At 43.6% G+C, this 19,299-nt stretch overlaps 3 protein-coding genes across 6 annotated transcripts in view; 2 read left to right on the forward strand and 1 right to left on the reverse strand.

Annotated features, from left to right (window-relative positions):
* Nucleotides 1-694: 694 nt before the first annotated feature.
* Nucleotides 695-4,065, reverse strand: majin (membrane anchored junction protein). The gene is made up of 6 exons (XM_030779221.1): nucleotides 3,965-4,065; nucleotides 3,524-3,572; nucleotides 3,316-3,391; nucleotides 2,942-3,064; nucleotides 2,814-2,842; nucleotides 695-742 (listed from the first exon to the last, which is right to left on the reverse strand). The coding sequence occupies exons 1-6, from the start codon at nucleotides 4,063-4,065 to the stop codon at nucleotides 695-697; spliced, it is 426 nt and encodes a 141-aa protein (XP_030635081.1).
* Nucleotides 4,066-4,676: 611 nt separating this feature from the next.
* Nucleotides 4,677-6,054, forward strand: LOC115817445 (glyoxal reductase). Its single transcript, XM_030780745.1, has 2 exons — nucleotides 4,677-4,748; nucleotides 5,009-6,054. Exon 2 carries the CDS (start codon nucleotides 5,037-5,039, stop codon nucleotides 5,901-5,903), a length of 867 nt encoding a protein of 288 aa, XP_030636605.1. The 5' UTR covers nucleotides 4,677-4,748; nucleotides 5,009-5,036; the 3' UTR covers nucleotides 5,904-6,054.
* Nucleotides 6,055-10,607: 4,553 nt separating this feature from the next.
* exoc6b (exocyst complex component 6B) overlaps nucleotides 10,608-19,299 on the forward strand; it is an 82,646-nt gene continuing 73,954 nt past the window's right edge. For 3 of the 4 annotated variants that reach the window (XM_030779859.1, XM_030779861.1, XM_030779860.1), the window contains exon 1: nucleotides 10,620-10,696. Coding sequence is in view for 1 of the 4 variants with exons in the window: in XM_030779858.1 (XP_030635718.1) it covers nucleotides 10,608-10,696 (89 nt within the window). In the remaining 3 variants the exon portion in view is untranslated. Of the gene's footprint in view, nucleotides 10,697-19,299 lie in introns of all 4 variants that reach the window. The other variant, XM_030779858.1, reaches the window with a different exon arrangement.

The following is a 19,299-nucleotide window of genomic DNA, read 5'->3' on the forward strand; positions in this document are numbered from 1 at the left end:
GTGTTTATTACACACTGATCAGTATACAGTGTTTATGACATAGTGTTTATGACATACTGATTATTACAAAGTGTTTATGACATAGTGTCTATTACACACTAATTAGTACATGGTGTTTATTACACACTGATTAGTATACAGTGTTTATGACATAGTGTTTATGACATACTGATTATTACAAAGTGTTTATGACATAGTGTCTATTACACACTAATTAGTACATGGTGTTTATGACATAGTGTCTATTACACACTAATTAGTACATGGTGTTTATGACATAGTGTTGATGACATACTGGTTATTATATAGTGTTTATTACATAGTGTTTGGCACACTGATTATTATATACTTTATGACATGGTGTTTATGACATACTGGTTATTATATAGTGTTTATGACATAGTGTTTATTACACACTGGCTATTATACAACGTTTATAACATAGCGTTTATGACAAAGTGATTACTATGTAGCGTTTATTACACGCTGATTATGATATAGTGTTTATGACATAGTGTTTATTACATACTGATTACTCTGTAGTGTTTGTGACATACCGATGATGAGAAAGTGTTTATGATACACTGATTATTGTATGGTGTTTATGACATAGTGCTGTGTGTGAGTGCTGTGCTGTCTGACCTGACTAGCTTTGTGAGGAACCCTGTCTTTTCTCTCACTGCTGCATTTCTGTCTAGTATTTCAGAGTCGCCTTCCACAGTTCTGGTCTGTGCAGAGGCTCCTGTAACACGGGTGATAATACAGAATATGCAACGTGGGCAACATGCAAATGGATGAAGAAATCACTGAATCACCAAAATGATCTTAAGAGGTTTTTGTACCGAGTGTTGGCTACGTGACACTTTTCCTCACCTGCCTTGTTCTGATGTCTAATGGGTGTTGACTGAACAGGCAGGTTTGAGTCAGCATGAAACTGCAGATGAAAGGGCACAGGACGAGGGAGAAAGAGAGAGAGAGAGAGACAGGGAGAGAGAGGGAGAGAGAGAGAGAGCGAGAGAGAGAGAGAAAGGGAGAGAGAGAGAGTAAACAAAAAATGTGGATGAGTGTGCACTTGAAACCATTTCAAAATCGAGTTATACAATATAAAATAACTAAATCTGCTTCACTTTTTATTTTTATCACTTTCTATAATTAACATAATGATACTAGTTATGCCAGGCCAGTGAGCTAATGTGGCAGGACGAAAGCCCTGCAGGGGTAATAAAGGATGATTTAACACTGACACACACACACACACACACACAAGCACACACACACACAGACTGAATGTACGTGGCAAAGATGGAGAGAGAAAGACAGACTCAACTCACTTCACTGCCACAAACAATTTTATCTGTCCCATCAGCCAGGCATGAGGAAATCCTACACAGAGAGAGAGAGAGAGAGAGAGAGAGGGACAGAGGGGGAGACAGAGAGACGGAGAGAGAGATAAAGGGAGGTCTTTAGTCTCTGATGGATCTCTGATGAGTATTTGTCTTTTTCCCTTTGACATATTGAAGTCCTGTTCCCATTTCCAGCAAATTTAACTTGAAAAACATAAGGCCTGTTTAGGGCATGTTACTGAGCTTGTCAGCCCAGGGGTGGTACCACTCTCTGACACACATACACATAGACACACACACACACACGCACACACGCACGCACACACACACGCACACACACACACACACATGCACGCACACACATGCACGCACACACATGCACGCACACACACACACACACACACACACACACACACACACACAATTTGCATCACTAAAGAAATCAATTCCTGTTTCTGTCTCTTTTTCAGTACTTGTAGTCGAGTTGTGTAAACTTCACAGAATGCATATGCCGCAGGGTACTGTGTCTCAATATTAGACCACAGAGCCATGTGAAAACAAGCTTGTGTTAAGGAATCATCTTCTTCTTCCTCCTCCTCCTCCTCCTCGTCCTCTACTGCTTGGCCCGTTTCCATCCAGAAAGAGGAACAGGACAGGACGTTTTTCTAAGAGCTAAATTATTACGTTCGGCTCAGTGGCTGAGTGACAGGTTGATTGAGTCGGCGCCCCTGCGCTTCTTCAATGTACTTCTGCTGTTTCACAACCGCTGTCTGAGATTAACACCAAACACTGCGGTCAGTGACCCAACGGCTCCTTTCCGCGCACGCCGAGCGAGAAGTGAAGAAATTGAGAGATGGAGGGAGGGCAAGTGAGGTGAAGTGTGGAGGGTTAAAGCGTAAGGGGCAGATGATGGAGAGAAGAAAAAGAGAGAGAGAGAGAGAGAGAGAGTGATTGACCTGAAAAGGTGGGGTGGAGGAACAGAAGGGGAGAGGACAAATAGAGAGTGCTAACGAGGAGGAGAAAGGTAGATAAAAAAGGGGATGGTGTGAGGAGACTAACTGGCCCCATAACATTGAAACAAAGACGTGTGTGTGTGTGTGTGTGTGTGTGTGTGTGTGCGCGTGCACGAAACCCACAGACAAATGCTCACTCATAGCCCCGCGCGTGCCGTGTTTCTACATGACAACAGTTGTTGTTTGGGATCAAGGTGCCCTCTAGTGGCTGTGCCTCTGTATTGCGCTTGGCTGGTCTCTCTGGGCTTGGTGTGGGCAGAGGACTGTCTGATCCAGTATCTCTCCCCTGCAAAGGATGACATTCCTCATTAGATTTAAAATTAATTAGATTTATTAGTGAGTAATGGTACGCATCTTTAAGAAGGGAAAAACTTGATGTATAAAAATATGAGAGCAGAACATGTAGACGAACAAAAACAAAATGATGTCGGTTTAAACACAAGTTCCGCCGGCTTACTGGGGAGTCCAAGGCTTCCATACGTTGTGCTGAAAAGTAAAAACAGACAGGGGGGCCTGTAACTTTGATTCACATTTATACAACCTTACGGCACATCAGCGTGGTATATTTATTAGGGTGTCACCCACCTACGTACTGATGGGCTGTGTCTCGCGCTTCCACATACAGCGTGATGAGGAAGGGGTACGCCGAAAGCCTTTTACTCCCCCGTCGGATCCTCAGCTGGGACACACGCTCCCACTTACTCTTGTCTGTTTTGCATAGTATTGCCAAGCCAAAGGGTTCAATATCAATTTAACCAGGTTGCAGTTTGTGAGATGGAAAATTTAAACAAACACTTGTACGTAAGCATTGCCCCAATAATACTCATGCATATTACCGTAACGTGACGTCATAAACACAGAGCGTGTGCATTCCTCTGGCAATGCAATGATAATCCAAATTTTGGAGCATAGCTAAAACATAGACATGGGCGTGTTAAAAAGGCACTGGAATACCATACAGGGAAAGATGGTGAAGTGTTGTGTGGTGAATGGATGAAGGTTGTCCAGGCATGCGAGGACAGCACGAACGGCGCTCTGTAAAACAAGGGTTAAAGGAGGATATTTTGGAATCGGGGGTTTGTGTGTGTGGGGGGGGGGGGGGGGGGGGTGGCGGGTGTACGCACACACTGCTGTCAAATCTAATAAGTCAAAGCTACGCTGTCCTACCTCCAGCTCCTCACTGACACACTTCTCATTAATCATCTCTTCCTCTCCGCTGTAAACACACACACACACACACACACACACACACACACAATGTCCTTCAGCTGAGTCCACTTTCACAGCTACCTATTTGACATTTTAATGTTGGGGTGATAAAAAAATAACTAGCTATAGAAAATTAACTCATTAAAAGTTTGAGAAAGGCACTTTATCGGTAGCTTTCTCCGTCTTTTCTGTAGACTGATCACGAGACAGAAGATGACAGACCTCTTAGGTATGCTGTACATCCACTGAATACGACACAAATTCAGTCGCTCAATTTAACATCGAATATTTGAAATAGTAGCTACACAAACAGATATGCAGGAATAGTGCATCGACCATTTTAACTTAAGAAAAATACTCCATTATTAATATGCTGCAATCTACTGCTCTCTCTCTCGCCTGATATTGCTGCCTGGCATGATTTTGAACTTGTAGACGCGGCGCCCAGCCAAGAAGAATCTAGTCTCAGGTATGGGAAAAGAGAAGGCGTAGATTGGCATGGTCCACCTGTGTTATGTGCAACAGTTTGGCGGGTTATGGAGAACAGCTGATAAAATTATAGATGTACTTCACTTTTTAAACTAACATAAACAATTATACAGGCTGGTGGATTCCAAAATCCGTGCTCTAGCCTACCGTCATCTCTCATTAAATTGGCTGTTAAAGCCAGTGACAGGGTCACAGATATATGACTAACTGACCTGTGGAAAATGGTCTAAACATTTACCTTACGGACAACCTTTGGAAACCATTTTGAAAACAAAAAGGCACAACGTATTTGTTTTCTCGAAAAATATTCAAGCATCCACAGGGAAAAATAAGACATACCGTAGTTCGCTGACTAACTGAGGCCGATCTTTTTGACAAAGTAAGACTAGTTCATAAACAGTTAAGCGAAGGAGGGTCTGACCTGTCAGTCAAACACAGTTTCTCTTTTCCCCTTCGGCCAAGCTGCCGGCATTCCCGCCTCTCCGACCAGTATGTCATACCTGATTGGTCAATGCGGCATCCAGTTAGCAGCCGACTCTCTGTTGTCTCTATGGTGACGAGACCTCATGATCCACCCCTGTAGTCACATGGTTAAAGTAAGGTTGTGCATGTCGGTGTGAGACTTTGAACGCTGAGTGCAGTTTGATGTCTTGTTTTTGCTATTATCGTGCGGTTTTTATTAAACACATTATATGTAAGTCTGATGTTGCATTTGAACAAGAGGATTCACTGTTTTACAAATCATTTATGTAAAGAATCTGGGTATATCTGATTATGTTGTTCAGTTGCTACACGTGACTTGATATTTTCTGTTTCTGCGATTGATTTGCGCAAGACACTTTAACTACTTGCTTGCACCTCAACATTCTTGAATTTACTTCACTTTATACGTAGTGTCAGGGGTTTTACGGTATACCTACTAATCCGTAATGGTGCTGTTTTCTCACTCTGCAGTTACCAAGGAAGTCCTGACAGTTCACCAATGTCGGACTCCCAGCCCACAGTTTTACTCAACAGTGGAACCCGAATGCCCCTCTTGGGGCTTGGCACGTACCGGTTACGAGGTCCAGAGGACACTTACCGAACTGTCGATGCTGCCCTAGCGACCGGTTACAGAGCCTTTGACACGGCTGCAGTATACCGTAACGAGGCAGACATTGGGCGGGCCCTTCGCGAGCTACTGCCCAAGCACGGACTTTCACGGGTAGACGTGTTTATCACGAGTAAGTTGGGACCACGTGATCAGGGCCCCAGGGCAAGAGAGGGTTGCCAGAGGAGCTTGGATCAGTTAGGTGTGGACTATATTGACCTCTATCTAATTCACTGGCCAGGCACACAGGGTTTGGATGTCAGGGACGGGCGTAACCCTGGCAACCGCTCGCAAAGCTGGGCAACCCTGGAGGACTTTTACACGGACGGAAAATTTCGGGCTATCGGGGTGTCAAACTACACGGTGGAACACATGCAAGACCTTCTGAAGAGGTGTAAGATGACTCCAGCTGTTCTCCAGGTGGAGTTTCACCCCAAACTATGTCAGAGAGACCTAAGATCTTTGTGTGCAGAGACGGGAGTGTGTTTCCAGGCCTACTCCTCTCTGGGCACGGGGGTGCTGCTTTCGGACCCCGCGGTTCAGGCAGTGGCCGAGCGGTGCGGGCGGACGCCTGCTCAGGTGCTGCTGAAATGGGCCGTGCAGCAGGGGGTTCCGGTCTTGCCCAAATCGTGCAAGCCCAGCAGGGTGGAGGAGAACGGGCGTCTCTTTGACTTTGAACTGAGTGAGGAGGATATGGAGAAACTTTCTGCCTTAGACAGTGGGGAGAAGTTTTGCTGGGACCCTTCATCTGTAGCATAGAGAAATGAAATGACCCCTATTTACCTTTAACCGAGTCACCGGACGTTAAGGGACTCCAAACTGTTTAAATGCCAAACTGTGGTAACCCGTGGTAACCTGCATGTCTGAGTGCCTCGGTCCTGCTCACATGCGTTTTATAGGCCGGCTGTGCATAAACAGAAGTGCAAAGCGATAAATAACATGCATATGAGATGACATCAGCAAAACTCACATTTCCAGTTTTTACATATTTAGGACAGATAGGTTTAACGCAGATATCTTTCATCTACCTGTCTATTGTGAAACAATCACTGTAAAAAAAAAAAAAAAAAAATTAACAACAGTAAAGCAAAGACATCCATTTTTCAAGTTGTTAAAATTCCTTTATTATACCATATACCACTTTTAATAAAGGTCAATATTATTTACAAACAGTACATACTTTGCTCAATATAATGAAATAGAGAGTGAAAGGCTATTCATAATTTACTGTTTCAAGTAATAGCAGTAAGGACTGCAAGGCCTATTCTTGTTTTTCCTGATCTTGTGTTTTTGAATTTCCTTAAGCTTAAGAGTGGTTCCAACACAGAGGCCGTTTTATAGCCCAGAGAATGGCATTGAAAGAAAAAGCCTGAATAGATTTAGTTCCTATCATCCACATTATCATCATCATCATCATCACAGGCCAAGAATACAGACCACCATACAGACACCAGCATACACATATATATTTCACATACTTTTGTCCAGATTCAACGGTTTATCCATTGTATCACATATGTTTCAATAAAAGCATTTGATACCCACAGTATGTACAATACATAGGCTTTTTGTTTTGTTTTGCTTTTGATATTCAACTATTTTTTTCTTTTTCTGTGATCATATGTCAAAAATATTTTTTAGGGACAGATCCACCTGAATAAGTTTGTACACAAAGGCTAGGGGTCACACGATGTAATAGCACTTGGAAGATTGTCAATAATAAGGTTTCATTTGACAAAAAACCCCCCCAAAAAACCTGTTTTAGTGTTCTCTGAACACTGGTGTTAAATATGGAAACAAGGAATGAAACCTCTAAGAATAACCTTAGTTTCAATTATGTCTTCCAACACCTTGGTTAAAACCCTTTCTCTCACATGACAAGATTGGTTTGCATAGTTTTTAGGGAGTGCCTGCAGCAACAGTCAGTAAACCATTCCTAGTTTGTGTAGGACAAAAACATGTCAATCAAAGGCAGACGGTGGTTTTGATTGGTCAGCGGTCGTATTCCAGCCAGTCCAGTCCAGTCCAGGGTGAGAGTTTAAACTAGCCTGTGAAGACAAGGCTAAGCAGCCATCCAACCCCCCCCCCTCTCCTTTTTTCCCCCTCGCTGGATTCCAGTGCGTTGTCCAGCTCTCGGTCACTCTGCTCAGAAGGCCGATTCTCTCTTTAGACGCCGTTATCGTTCTTTTCCCTCCCCCTCATTCTGCCGGTCGGGTATCCGAATGCGTTAAGCTGTTGCTCGTCTCTGTGTCTGATTCCTGGTGGCTCCAGAGGAAGGCGAAAAAACTCGGGGAGGGGCGCACCTGACGGGCCGCTCCGGCGCTCTGCACCCTTTTCATCTGGAAACGACGTGGGTCAAAGGTCAAGAAGAGAGAATGCACCGCAGTATTCTGTCTTTACTGCTCATGTGACAGTTTCTAATGCAAATTTACATGAACATCAAAAGAAGTTACAGTCCATCTAGCTCACTCACTAATCTGTCCACATTGGGACGAATAGGATTACCCTAGCACGTGCAAAAATGATAATTATCTACATTATTTGTCATAGCAATCATAATACTATTAACAAAAGTCTCTAGTACTATGAACAGTTCGCCTCTATCTTCTCCCAGTGTTTTAGACAGGGACATACTGCTTACCCCCTTGTCTTTTAAGGAGTCAAACTCATCACTCATCCTCCTCAGCTGTCGGCCGTATTTCTTGGCAGCCCACAGGGAGGGGGGAGCTGAGCGAGACCGGCCCCGGAACTGCCCTTCCTCATCCATGGAGTCTTCCTCACTCATGTTAGAGGCATCAGTCAGAGAGAGGAGCCTGTGTCTCCCTGGAGTCTGCTCCCCTACAGACACAGAGCAAGAAGGGTCAAAGCTCAGAGAACAGGATAAAGGCTTGTCGTTTCAGCGCTAGAATGCAGTTATCTGGTAAATGCAATCATTTTGTGATTATTGTGTGAGCAGGCATAATGTTATGTGAACAGAGTGTACTACGGGTACTCTGTAAATTTCCCACAGGTTTCCTGGCTCGAACTCACCTGGGAATTTTGTGGGCACAGTTAGGAGATTGCCAAATTCTGATGACGCTGCCTCCTTTTTGGGTTTGGACGTGTCCTTGTCTGCCATTTCTTCAGAGTTGTCTGATTCATTGTCAGATATCGTGAATATACTGGCCATTGTATGTACATCTGTAAAGGTGTAATAACAACAGGTTTTCAGTCGGTTTGTTGCTGTACAAACAATGGGTTTTCAGTTGGTTTGTTGTTGTCCAGAACTCACTGAACCTCTTTTCACTAGCTTCAGACGGTAAAAACAACTTCAGTGATCTATGTCTCTGGTTCATTTAAAAAGGCAAAAAACGATAAAAGACAATAGACAAAGACTGGCAATGACCATGGGAAACCCAGGTCTTCAAAGTACCACTTTGATTTTTGTTCTAGGCAAACAAATACAGATTCTGATATAGCCCCCTGGTGATATTCAAAGGACTAATAGAGAATGTTCTGATCCTATACAGTAAAGAGATAAGATTACATACTGCATATTACTACAGTAATATTGACAAGACTTAGAGAGGGAAATCCTGTAGGAAACAAAATTGCGAAGGTGTTACAACCTATTGCTCAACAAACGTACACGTAGTCATTCATAAAGATAAGGATCCCTGTCCTTATTCTAAAATACATGCTGCGGTGCACGGCGCAGTCCTGGAGATACTGGATATCAACGGAAATATCTATTTTATCTGTTGACGATGCCGAGAAACTCAGCGATACATATGAAGAGTACGGGAATCAGATACTGACTTCAACAGTACCTCTTAGAATCAGTTCATCTCAGAAAGCCCTCTTGTATATTTAGCAACGAGAAAAAATAGTTCGCATGCCATAAGGGCACACACACACACACTGTCATAGACAGAGGCGCACACACACACACACACTTACGCCTTAGCTTTCCGAAACAGTAGTTAGCCGATTACTTCCTGCTCTTTTCTTGTTGTCAATAGCTACCTAAATGACAATCGCTTTAAAATAACAGTCGAAACTTATTTTGTAAGCAAAAACTTCCAGCAAATCACATAAGTGTCACACAAAAAAGCAGAACACAAAATTAAAATGGAGCTGGCGATCACTTTTCGCAGATGGTTAGAATTAAACTTAGACACTGCAAAGAATACGAGTTACCCGCTGAATTTTAGGTCAAGTCCTGGCAGATGCAACTGCGTGAGTAGCTAAGTGGCTGAAATTCCTCTTCTAAAGTCAACAGCAGTAGAGCGAAAGGACCTTTCTTACCCGAATTTGATTGACTGTGAGAACTACTTCGACGTTAACTTCCGTCGACTGCTTGTCTTGGCGCCCTCTTCGGTATTGTTGCCTAGTATCTCCTGCAGTCTGTGTGTAGTTTGGTTTCTCTCTTGCCCAATCGCGATGCGTCGGTGAATAGCTCGCTCGTTCACGCACAGAGCCTATCAAACGCGCGCTCAAGAGAGTGCTTAGGGCGCACGCTGGAATGACATCACTGTTGCGAGCTAGGTTTGGGTTTTACGCTTTGTTTATTTCCTCGATTTGTCCGTACTGTACCTCGTACAAGCGCAATCCAATTGGTCAGGGTGCAGTCATATATCACACTCAGCTTGTCTTTTGGTGGCATATTGTACTCAAAAGGATGGAAATTTCAGATATAAACTTGTGACATCACGATTTTTCGCCGTCAATTGATTTTGAATGTGTTGGTTCAACATTAGTAGTGACAATGTGACTTATGAAATAAAATCTTGCAAATGACAATAATAAATCTCATTGTAAGTATCGTAGCAGATAATATCTTGCATAAACTGTCTCACTGCTAAACCTTTTGTTGCAACTGTTGTTTAAACGAATCATAGCGAATATTAGTTCCTTTGCTGAGACAAACACGCAGCAAAGAAATAATTCTCAGGTGTAGATCCTACGACTAGTAAGTCAATATCACTGAGCAGAAATGTATTTCAATATATCATTTGTACCACTAGATGTCTCTATTCCCCTGGTGAATGCGCCGCGCTGACCGCCATAAAGTTGAATGTATACTGATGTGGAACATGGAAAAGACATTCATGAATTAATTACGAAGAGTAATAAACGACGAGGCACAGTTGCAGTATCGTTTAATTTTAACACGTTTCAGTATAGAAAGACTGTACAATAGATTTTAAGAAGTGGATCACATTAGATTCACCGAATATCATTCATATTTCGTGGCGTCTTCCATAAGTAAAGTTGAAGTTTTGATGAGAACAGCTGACGAAGATTTTCTAATGTTTAGACGTAACTTTTAATTTAAACCTTATATAGTTAATTTCACCTTCGAAAGTTACAATTGTTTTACTTTTCGTGCACACACACACACACACTCTCTCTCTCTCTCTCTCCTTCGCGCAGTCTGTATTTTTCAAGTGACGCAAGCAGGGGTAGTGTGTGACATGGAAGATGGCGAGTGTGGAGACAGCAGCGGAACACGAACGGATCCTACGGGAGATTGAGAGTACAGACACAAACTGTATCGGGCCGACACTTCGGTAGGTTGATAAATGAAATGGGTATCAGTTTGTGGTTCTTGCGTAGTTTCGGTCGTTCATGGACACAAGTGTTTGAAAAGACTAGTATGTGTCGTTCCTCTGCAACTCTTCAGCAGACTTCCAAAGAGTCTGCCCAGAACTTATGAGCTAGCTAGCTAGCCACTTAGTATTCTCATCACAGAACAGGCGTGCGTGGTTTTTAAGACTGTGTCGGGTGTTAGAATAACTACAGTTCACATACATTCCATCCCAGTGAATACAATCATACTGTATCGTTGACATATGTGCATTTTAACATCTAGGCAGGATTTTCAGGTAGCCATAATCAACTAAGTTAGCTGGCTGGCTAAGAGGCAAAGGTTCCTTAGGGAACTTGTTTGCAATCAAACGTCGGTGTGTTTCAAAACAGAGTCAGTCAATAGCTTTAAACGTCAATTTCCAATTACATTTAGAACGAATGCAATGTGTCTAAATACATTAATAAAACATTAATTTATAAATTCAGACTAGCAGGACACACACCATACTTCATTCACCCGGCAAAGCCTATTATCCTGTTGAGTTGTCAACCCGAATCAAATTTTATTATGTTAAATGTTGTCTCCTCTCGTCAGGCTGCCTTACCTAGGAGTATAATACGTGACTTTTCCCCACATTTTACAACAGCTGAATTCTCACTGCGGAGTTCGTTAAAGCGTCATTATCTACTTAGTAAGCGTTTAGTGTCTTCCATATCCGAGAAAAACCCGTAAAGATTATGTTGGTTTTTGTACACTACAGTGACTCTGCGTTATATACTTTACGGATTTTAGAGAGGAATCATTGTTCCATTTAATTTGCACATATATATAGGCTCCACTGGCACACCCAGTGATTTACATATGCACATGACTCTTCTCTGTTGTGTGAGGACCTCGCGTGTTGCTATTTAATCCCCACAGATCTCTTACAAACCCTTGCTCCTCTAACTTGTATTTATCAAAAAAAAACCAAACCTCAAAACAGTTCTCCTAAAACAAAACCAGTATCAGATGCTGGGGCTGATTCTGGGTAAGACCATGTCTGTTCTCTCTCTCTCTTTTTTTTTTTATTCTTCATTGATTCTCAGTTATGCTGTCTAACATCTTTCTAGCATGGCTGGATGTAGTCTTTACTTAAAATCACATTACCCAATTGGTCGAGACACAGAAATTTAAGCGACATAAGAAACACTGAAATGTGGGACAATGTGGTCCTCAAACAGTGGTGAGAAATTTGGTCTAATTTTGGCATGTGAGACTGAAATAGACACTCTAGGTTATTTTTGTCGGGTTTGCTGTGACGCTAACAGGATCCTTACAGGAGGTCATTCAGATGGAATAAAACCCTGTTTTGACTCCGTTTATCTTAGTTTCCTCGTTTTTTTTGTGGCTTTTTGACATTTGAGTCCAAAAGATTAGGAGCTACAGAACACGGCCGAGCCTTTTGAACTCTTGCGGTACTTTCCTCTTAAACAAAACTGGATGCTCTTCGTCCTCAGACGCCTTGTTCAAACGTTTCTTAAGCTTTGCATATCCACGGCTGTGCAAACAATGTGAGATCAATACGAGGGAGTATTCCTGGAAGACAGGTTACTTTAGCTGACGCTGTAATTTTCAACCCCCCCCCCCCCCCCCCCCTTCTGCTTTAGATCTCAGCTTCTTGTGTGATGATACCTGGCACACCAAGATCATATGTACCGAAATGGCTCTGTTTTATTGTGTGTGTGTGTGTGTGTGTGTGTGTGTGACAGAGCATAAGAGCATATACGGTATATATGTGTGTGTGTGTGTGTGTGTGTGTGTGTGTGTGTGTGTATGTGTGTGTGTTTCCCCTTTTAGACTATATTCGTAGCCTGTCCTTTCCGAGAATCAAAAATGAAGGAACTTGGGCTCATTTACCCAGTGAGTCAGTTCTCCCGGTTTTTGGTCCTTCCTCTCACCAGCCTTTCCAGTGTGCCTACCCAAACGCTCCTGACTACAAGGACCCACTACAAAGAGCGAACTATTTTTACATTGCCCTGGCTCTGCCAGGATGTCCGTTGCGTGGATGTGAATGCGTTTGTGTGTGTGTGTGTGTGTGTGTGTGTGTGTGTGCGCGTGTGTGTATTGTTATTCCGCGCAAAAAGATGAATCGCCTTGAGGTTTGGGACACGTGTCGGGACGTTTTTTTTTTGTGTGTGACGTGCCAACGTTTACGCCGCCAGTGTTGCGTTATTTCATTTTTAAGATTCAAAGCGAGTCAAAAAGAGAAATGGTTTTTCATAGCCTGCGCGGATGCCATGCACTGCTTCTTCATAGATACTAGTTTACGTTTTATGATTATTGGACAGTTAAACTGCCGTGAGCTCGTAAAAAAAACGGGCTTGTAATAATGATTCCCAGCTCTGTGTTGCCCCCAACTGTGTGTTCCTTTGTTGTTTCTCCTTGAACGAAATTGTTTTCGCTCGCTCTCAGGGCCTTAAAAGTAGTTGATTGTCCCATTATTGATGCAAATATTTTCTATTAATGTCCCGTTGGTAACAATAAGGGCGTGTGTATTGTGAAGGAAGGGAGTGGTAGTTCGAGGTTGTACACGTGTCCACTTTAATGTTTTTGTTTGGAGTCAAAAAAAGTTCCACCCAAGGCGCACAATGAAGTGAGGTCTGATATTGAAGTGTATTTGTATGTAGTCCCTGTTAGACCCCCCTCCCCATTTGCTTTCGTTGACCTCTGTCCGTCAGCGCTTCGTCTCTGTGGACATGTGGATTCACTTTGAATGCATTTCCACAAACCATAGAAGGGGTTAAAGCAAATGTCACGTCCTTTTCTCCGCTCTCGCCTGGATCCCGCCCGGATCCCCGGGACCAGAATAACAGTCGGGTTCATATTCCCCATAGAACCGTCCCGGTTATTACCAGCGCTTTCCGTGAGTTTTGTGTTCACTGCTGTCATAATGTCTATTAATTTATTACAGGCAGACCGGCACTGGCAAAAGTGAGTGAATGGCTCACAGTTTATGTGCGTGTCCAGGCCTGTGGAGGCATTTCTATGGAGCATAACACATGTACAGACACACACACACACACACAAAACCTTTTCTCTCATTCTGTCTCTCTGTCTCTCTCTCCCCCCTCAGAGGAGAAAATCAATCAGCCTTCCTTCGGGACACACATTTTAACACAGCCCTCTCTCAGGCCTTAGGCAGGCTCTGTGAAAAGGGGAGAGAGCCTAATGGAAGCTTCTAGATAGTGGGAAAGTGCATTGCTGCCAGGGAGTGGCCTGTTTACTTAAATCCGTTATAATGCTCAGTCATTGTTTACTTAAACAAACTGCGATTGATGTCGTCAAGACAGCTTTCCTCCTCATTCCTTAAAATTTTTCAACTGATAATGGACTCATTTCCATAATTGCTGGGAGTGGCTTTTTTTTTTAAAAGATGCAGATTAAGCCATTACGTATGTGTATATATACTAGTGATTTGATTGCAGATCCCTGTGCTTAGTTAAGAAGGTGTCTTGACTGTCTTCTGTTAGCTCCTTTCCAGGTGGTAAAATGATCAGAATGCCAGCTTGCTTCAGTAGGAGTCAGGGGCAGATGGATAAAGTTACCCGTAGTGTGCCAGGGTGTTATGGAAAGAGGCCAGCCGACCGCTGCTCAAAATCATCACCTCCTCGTGTTCCCCATATTGACTGTATCACCATGTCCCAACTCTCCATCTCTTTCTCTTGGAAACTCGCACGTGTGAGAAAAAAGGCTGTGGCCATCCCCGGGGTGAAAGTGACCCTGAAAAGAGCCCATAGCAAATAATGGGTTGACAGCTGTAGGGAGTCCCTGCAAAGATGACATGATTGTGTTTGAGAATGCCCAGTTATGTCATCCAATGACCTCATTATGATGTCATCCACCTGTTTAGAGAACGTTCCATTCCACAAGCTCAGGCCTTTCCGACTTTTTAGAAGAGGTTGTTTTTGTATGTACACAGCTACAGCTTTTAGCATTCAAGTGTGTGTGTGTGTGTGTGTGTTTGTGTGTGTCTGCTTAGTCGACTAATTTTTTTTTAATCGGGTAGTTGCTCTTGTAAACAACATGGGGGGGGAAACAAGATACTGAAATCAGTTACTGAGGATTGAGCTGCAGAAAACACACCTCAAGCATAGCGTGAAAGCTATAGTGGAAAGTCACAGGGGATTGCCCTACAGAACTGTCGTGTTTTTTTTGTTTTTTTTTGCAGGAATACAAATCAACTCCATGGTGTGATGTCCTTGGGCTGAGTTCCCCTTCTCTCTCTCTCTCTCTCTCTCTCTCTCTCTGTTGGGATCCTCTCTCTCTGTGTATGTGTTGGGACCCTTTCTCTCTGTGTATATGCATCTGTGTGATCGACCGTTTCAAACAATCCACAGAGGAAGGGGGAGGGAGACACCAAAGTGGAACATTAATGTTTGTCTCAATAATAGGAAGGAGACTGTGGAAATGTCGGAATCTGCGGCATGTTCCGGATAGGGAAATGCAACTCTCTCTCTCTCTCTCTTTCTCTGTCATACACCTGAAGAATTCCATACAAACGCTCCAAGATGCTTGTCAGACAAAGGAGGACGATGATAAAAAATGACCGGTCCTGAAAGAGAGAGACAGAAAGAGGAGCATTGAGTTTGCACAGAAAAACAACAACAACATACATTTCAAGCAGCAAAGGTCATTATCTGATTGTAAACTGCAGAGTTTACGGCGGAGGGAAGTTGGACCGCGTTGCTTCATCTTGCTGTTATTTGCATGTCAAGCACATTTTTTTTGTTTTGACGACGCATCGCTAAACACATTTAGAAGAGCCGTGCTAAGACCGTCGGTTGGCGAGAACTCGTTTTTTTCAGATGTTTGTCGCAGAGACGACAGAACCTCCATCCGTTCTCCATCCGATCGGGGCTGAGGCTCCGACCGTCTGCCTTTGACCTGCTTCCTACTCGTTCCTCGTTCTTCCTTAACGAGCCGTGAGGGATCTGCCAGCCCAGACGTGGCCTGGCCTTCGCCACAGCGTCGCAATCAAGCTCAATTAACCTGAAAACAATGCGGTCTCTGATCAAGGAAGTCTCTTGGGGATTGGACTCCACTAAAGCACGGAACCGGCAGCCAACTTTTGCAAACAAACACTGGGCAAAGGAATGGGCAGGTGAACCTAAAGGAAAAGCCCCACGTCACGGTGCTTAACATGTCCAGTTTTTTTTTTTTTCTTTTTTCCGGACATGAACGAAGCTCCAGTGGAAAAGGTAGACTGTGGGAGGGGTACGCATCAAGCTTCCCCTGGCACAAGCACACACACACACACCCACCGGTCCCAGAATGCTTCATAAATTCCCTCCTGTCCAGTGCCGACTTCCTTATCTCGCCCTTAACCGGAGGGTTTTGTAGCACTCGCGCAGTGCAATGAGGGAGCGCGGTCAAAACGCGTTCGGGTTTTCGGGAACGCCGTGTCTCTCAAACAGATGGACGGATTACGAAAGCAGGCTCTTATTTTGAAGTCTAATTTTGACCTGAGGAAGGTGTAGAGTCCATAGAATGATCCCAGAGTGAGAGGAATGACTGAAACGAATTAACAGCGAGTTTTTAAGAGAGAACGAGCAGCTCTGCATATGGGTGCAGTCGGCTCCACACCCTATTGAGTCATAGCCCATAACTGACACACACACACACACACACACTCACACATGAAAAACACACTCAGAGGCACCCGTGAGATTACTTACAGGCCACACTGAGTTATGCATTGGACCAATTTAGCGTTGGGTGGAGGATGTGCCCTCTGATCTCTCTCTCTCTCTCTCTCTCTCTCTCTCTCTCTCTTTCTCTTTCTCTCTCTCTCTCTCTCTCTCTCTCTCTCTCTCTCTCTCTCTCTCTTTCTCTCTCTCTCTTTCTCTTTCTCTCTCTCTCTCTCTCTCTCTCTCTCTCTCTCTCTCTTTCTCTCTCTCCCTCTCTTCCCCCTCACTCTCTCTCTTTCTCTCTCTCCCTCTCTTCCCCCTCACTCTCTACAACTCTTTTTCTCTCTTTTGCATGTGGGAACTCGCTCACACGCTCATGTCTGTAAAGTAATGTCTCCTTTTCAATAAGGGTTTCATCATTTCACAAAGTTAATTACAAACCCGAGCTTGAGTTGCTTATACGGATACAGCATGTGTGGCATTCTTCTGTTTTCTCCTTTTTACTTATTTTTTTTTTATAGTGCACTTGAATAGAGCCTTCATGCTCTGTCGTTAACCACAATACTCTCTCTCCCCTCTTAGTCCTCATGTACCGCTGCTCATTCATTGTGACGGAAGGTCGATCTTACAGAAAACACTGGCCGACTGTAAGCAGAATAGCGTTCAGTTTAATTTCCGTGAGATAGCTCCACATCAGTACACACAGAGAACTTGGATCGCAGAGAGGAAGTGATGTGGTATTATTAAAAGTAATTGAGGGCAGCAGAAGTGTATTTGCTACAGTGGGTGATGGATTAGTTTACATGGTTTAGGGTTGAATTGGCACTACTTGTTTCTTTCTGGCCTGATTGCTCACTAAGATGCGGTGCCGTGATAAATTTAACGACTTCCTCCAGTCCAGTGATTGGAATCTGCCGCTATGACGTTGCTGGATTTCAGCGTGGTGCATTGTGTCCGCTTCCTTCAACGATACATTGCAGATTAGTTTGACAAGAAAAATAAATAAATATCTAATAATTTACACTCTGTCCCTACGTCACGTGGAAATACGCAGGCACCCTGGTTTATTCACTAGATCCATGTTTGTCAGACGGTAAGAAGTGAGTAAACTGAATGTTCACTCGTGAGATCTCGCACTAAAACAAATTACAGTGGTGGAGAGAAAACATATAAAAAAGCCATCTAACACTTCAATGTTGAGTCTATCATAAAGTGACTCATCAGTTTAGAGCAGTTTGTTGGGTTCTTGATTTCTAACAGGTCTCGGCTGGAATTTGTTTTTGTGCTTTGGGTTTTTTTTTTTTCTTAGCATAAACAGGTCTCGTGGCTTATCTCTGTTGTTATTTGGCTTGAGAAATCTCATCTGGCAGTCTGTAGCACTGCCAGAGCCCTAATTGACTTCTCCGCTGACTCCGCTGACTCCTTCTCCGCCTGTTCTCTGGCCGTCCCACTAAAGAGAGGCCGAAGCGCGCAGGGACAGTCTGGCCAATGACACGACACTGGAATCTTATTCAGGGTCCTGTGCTTTGTTATGACCTCTCTTATTTCACACAAGTTATTTATCTCGCCGCATATGAGTTGAGGCAGTTTAAGTACCTCTTTAGACTACACCGTGAGAGTTGGACCCCCCCTCTCTGCCTTACCCTCTGTGGAATTTTAACTCGATCTCACTTGTCATGAACACGTCTGTTTCTCCTTAGTCTGCAGTAGAGGTGCGCTGTTGTGTTGTGCCTGGTACCACGTCCGGATGATTTGGATGCGTATGTTCTGTGTTCCTAGTCTGAAGCAAGATAGGGATTGCGGATTGATAGCCGTTTCGGGAAACGTGTTTTGCTTCATAAGGAATACGTTACGTGGAATGCATCTAATTTTACATCATTATCGTTCCAAGCATAAATCAATACACGTTTTATGCCACGCTATAGCTCTTATTGCTGCCCACTGTTCAGGCATTGTGCAGTATTTGAAAGTCAAAACTGTACTCTCGGTTAGCATGCAAAGTCCCCTAGGGCTGTGGTAGACACTGAAGACGCTATCGAGATGTCGTCAGTCTGTTTTTTTTTGGTTTTTTTTGCCGTGAATGATTTCGTAAGATCATACGATCTAATCCGTAACAAACACCTTTTGTTCTGGAGCAAACATGTCCATGGCATGAGCAGCAGTCGTGTCACAGTTTCGGGAGAATGGCATAATCTGTTTATGTGTTCATGTACACAGACAATACACCCTCTGTCGTGCTTATCGAAGTCATGGGCCCGAGAGCCGCATAACAGCGCTCGACCTTTTTCCACGAGCGTTAATTAGCCTACTTAGCACTTGCTGCGTCGCGGTGTGACGATTATGACTTCTCCGTAAGCAATATGACAGCGTGTTTTACTTTTCGCGATATCGCTTTATCATGTTGACATGGTAACAGCCCCTCCTCCTCTTCCTCCTCTTCACAGGCCCTCCAGAGTTCCTCTTCCAAATCTGTAGTAGCCATTTGAAATAAATGAAGAGTTGCAGCCCCCCCCTCCCATCCCATCCCATCCCATTTTTTTTTGTTTGTCTCTGAGAGATTCTGTGAGAGGTTTGAAACTGATCAGATTTCAGTGTTCAGCATGCGCCTTGTGTCACAGCCATTTCCTTTTTTAGATCTCCTAATATTACCTCAGTGCTTCCATCGACAGCACAAGCAGAGTAACCCTGTCTTGGTGAAAACATCCTGTGCCTAAGGTCTCTAAGGTCTAGTCTTTAAGCCCTGGTCTCTACGGGTATTTATATCGCTCGGGCAAAATTACGAACTTTGAGGAAATTTGCTTCCGTATCTTAAGTCCAGTATACCTCATTGTGGTTTAGTTGGCCTCATGGTATAATATGATATGGTTGATGATCAGTTGCTTGTCAGATATTGAGTTTTTGGTTTTCATATTAT

Source organism: Chanos chanos, chromosome 7 (assembly GCF_902362185.1).
Source record: "Chanos chanos chromosome 7, fChaCha1.1, whole genome shotgun sequence".
Classification (NCBI taxonomy): Eukaryota; Metazoa; Chordata; class Actinopteri; order Gonorynchiformes; family Chanidae; genus Chanos; species Chanos chanos.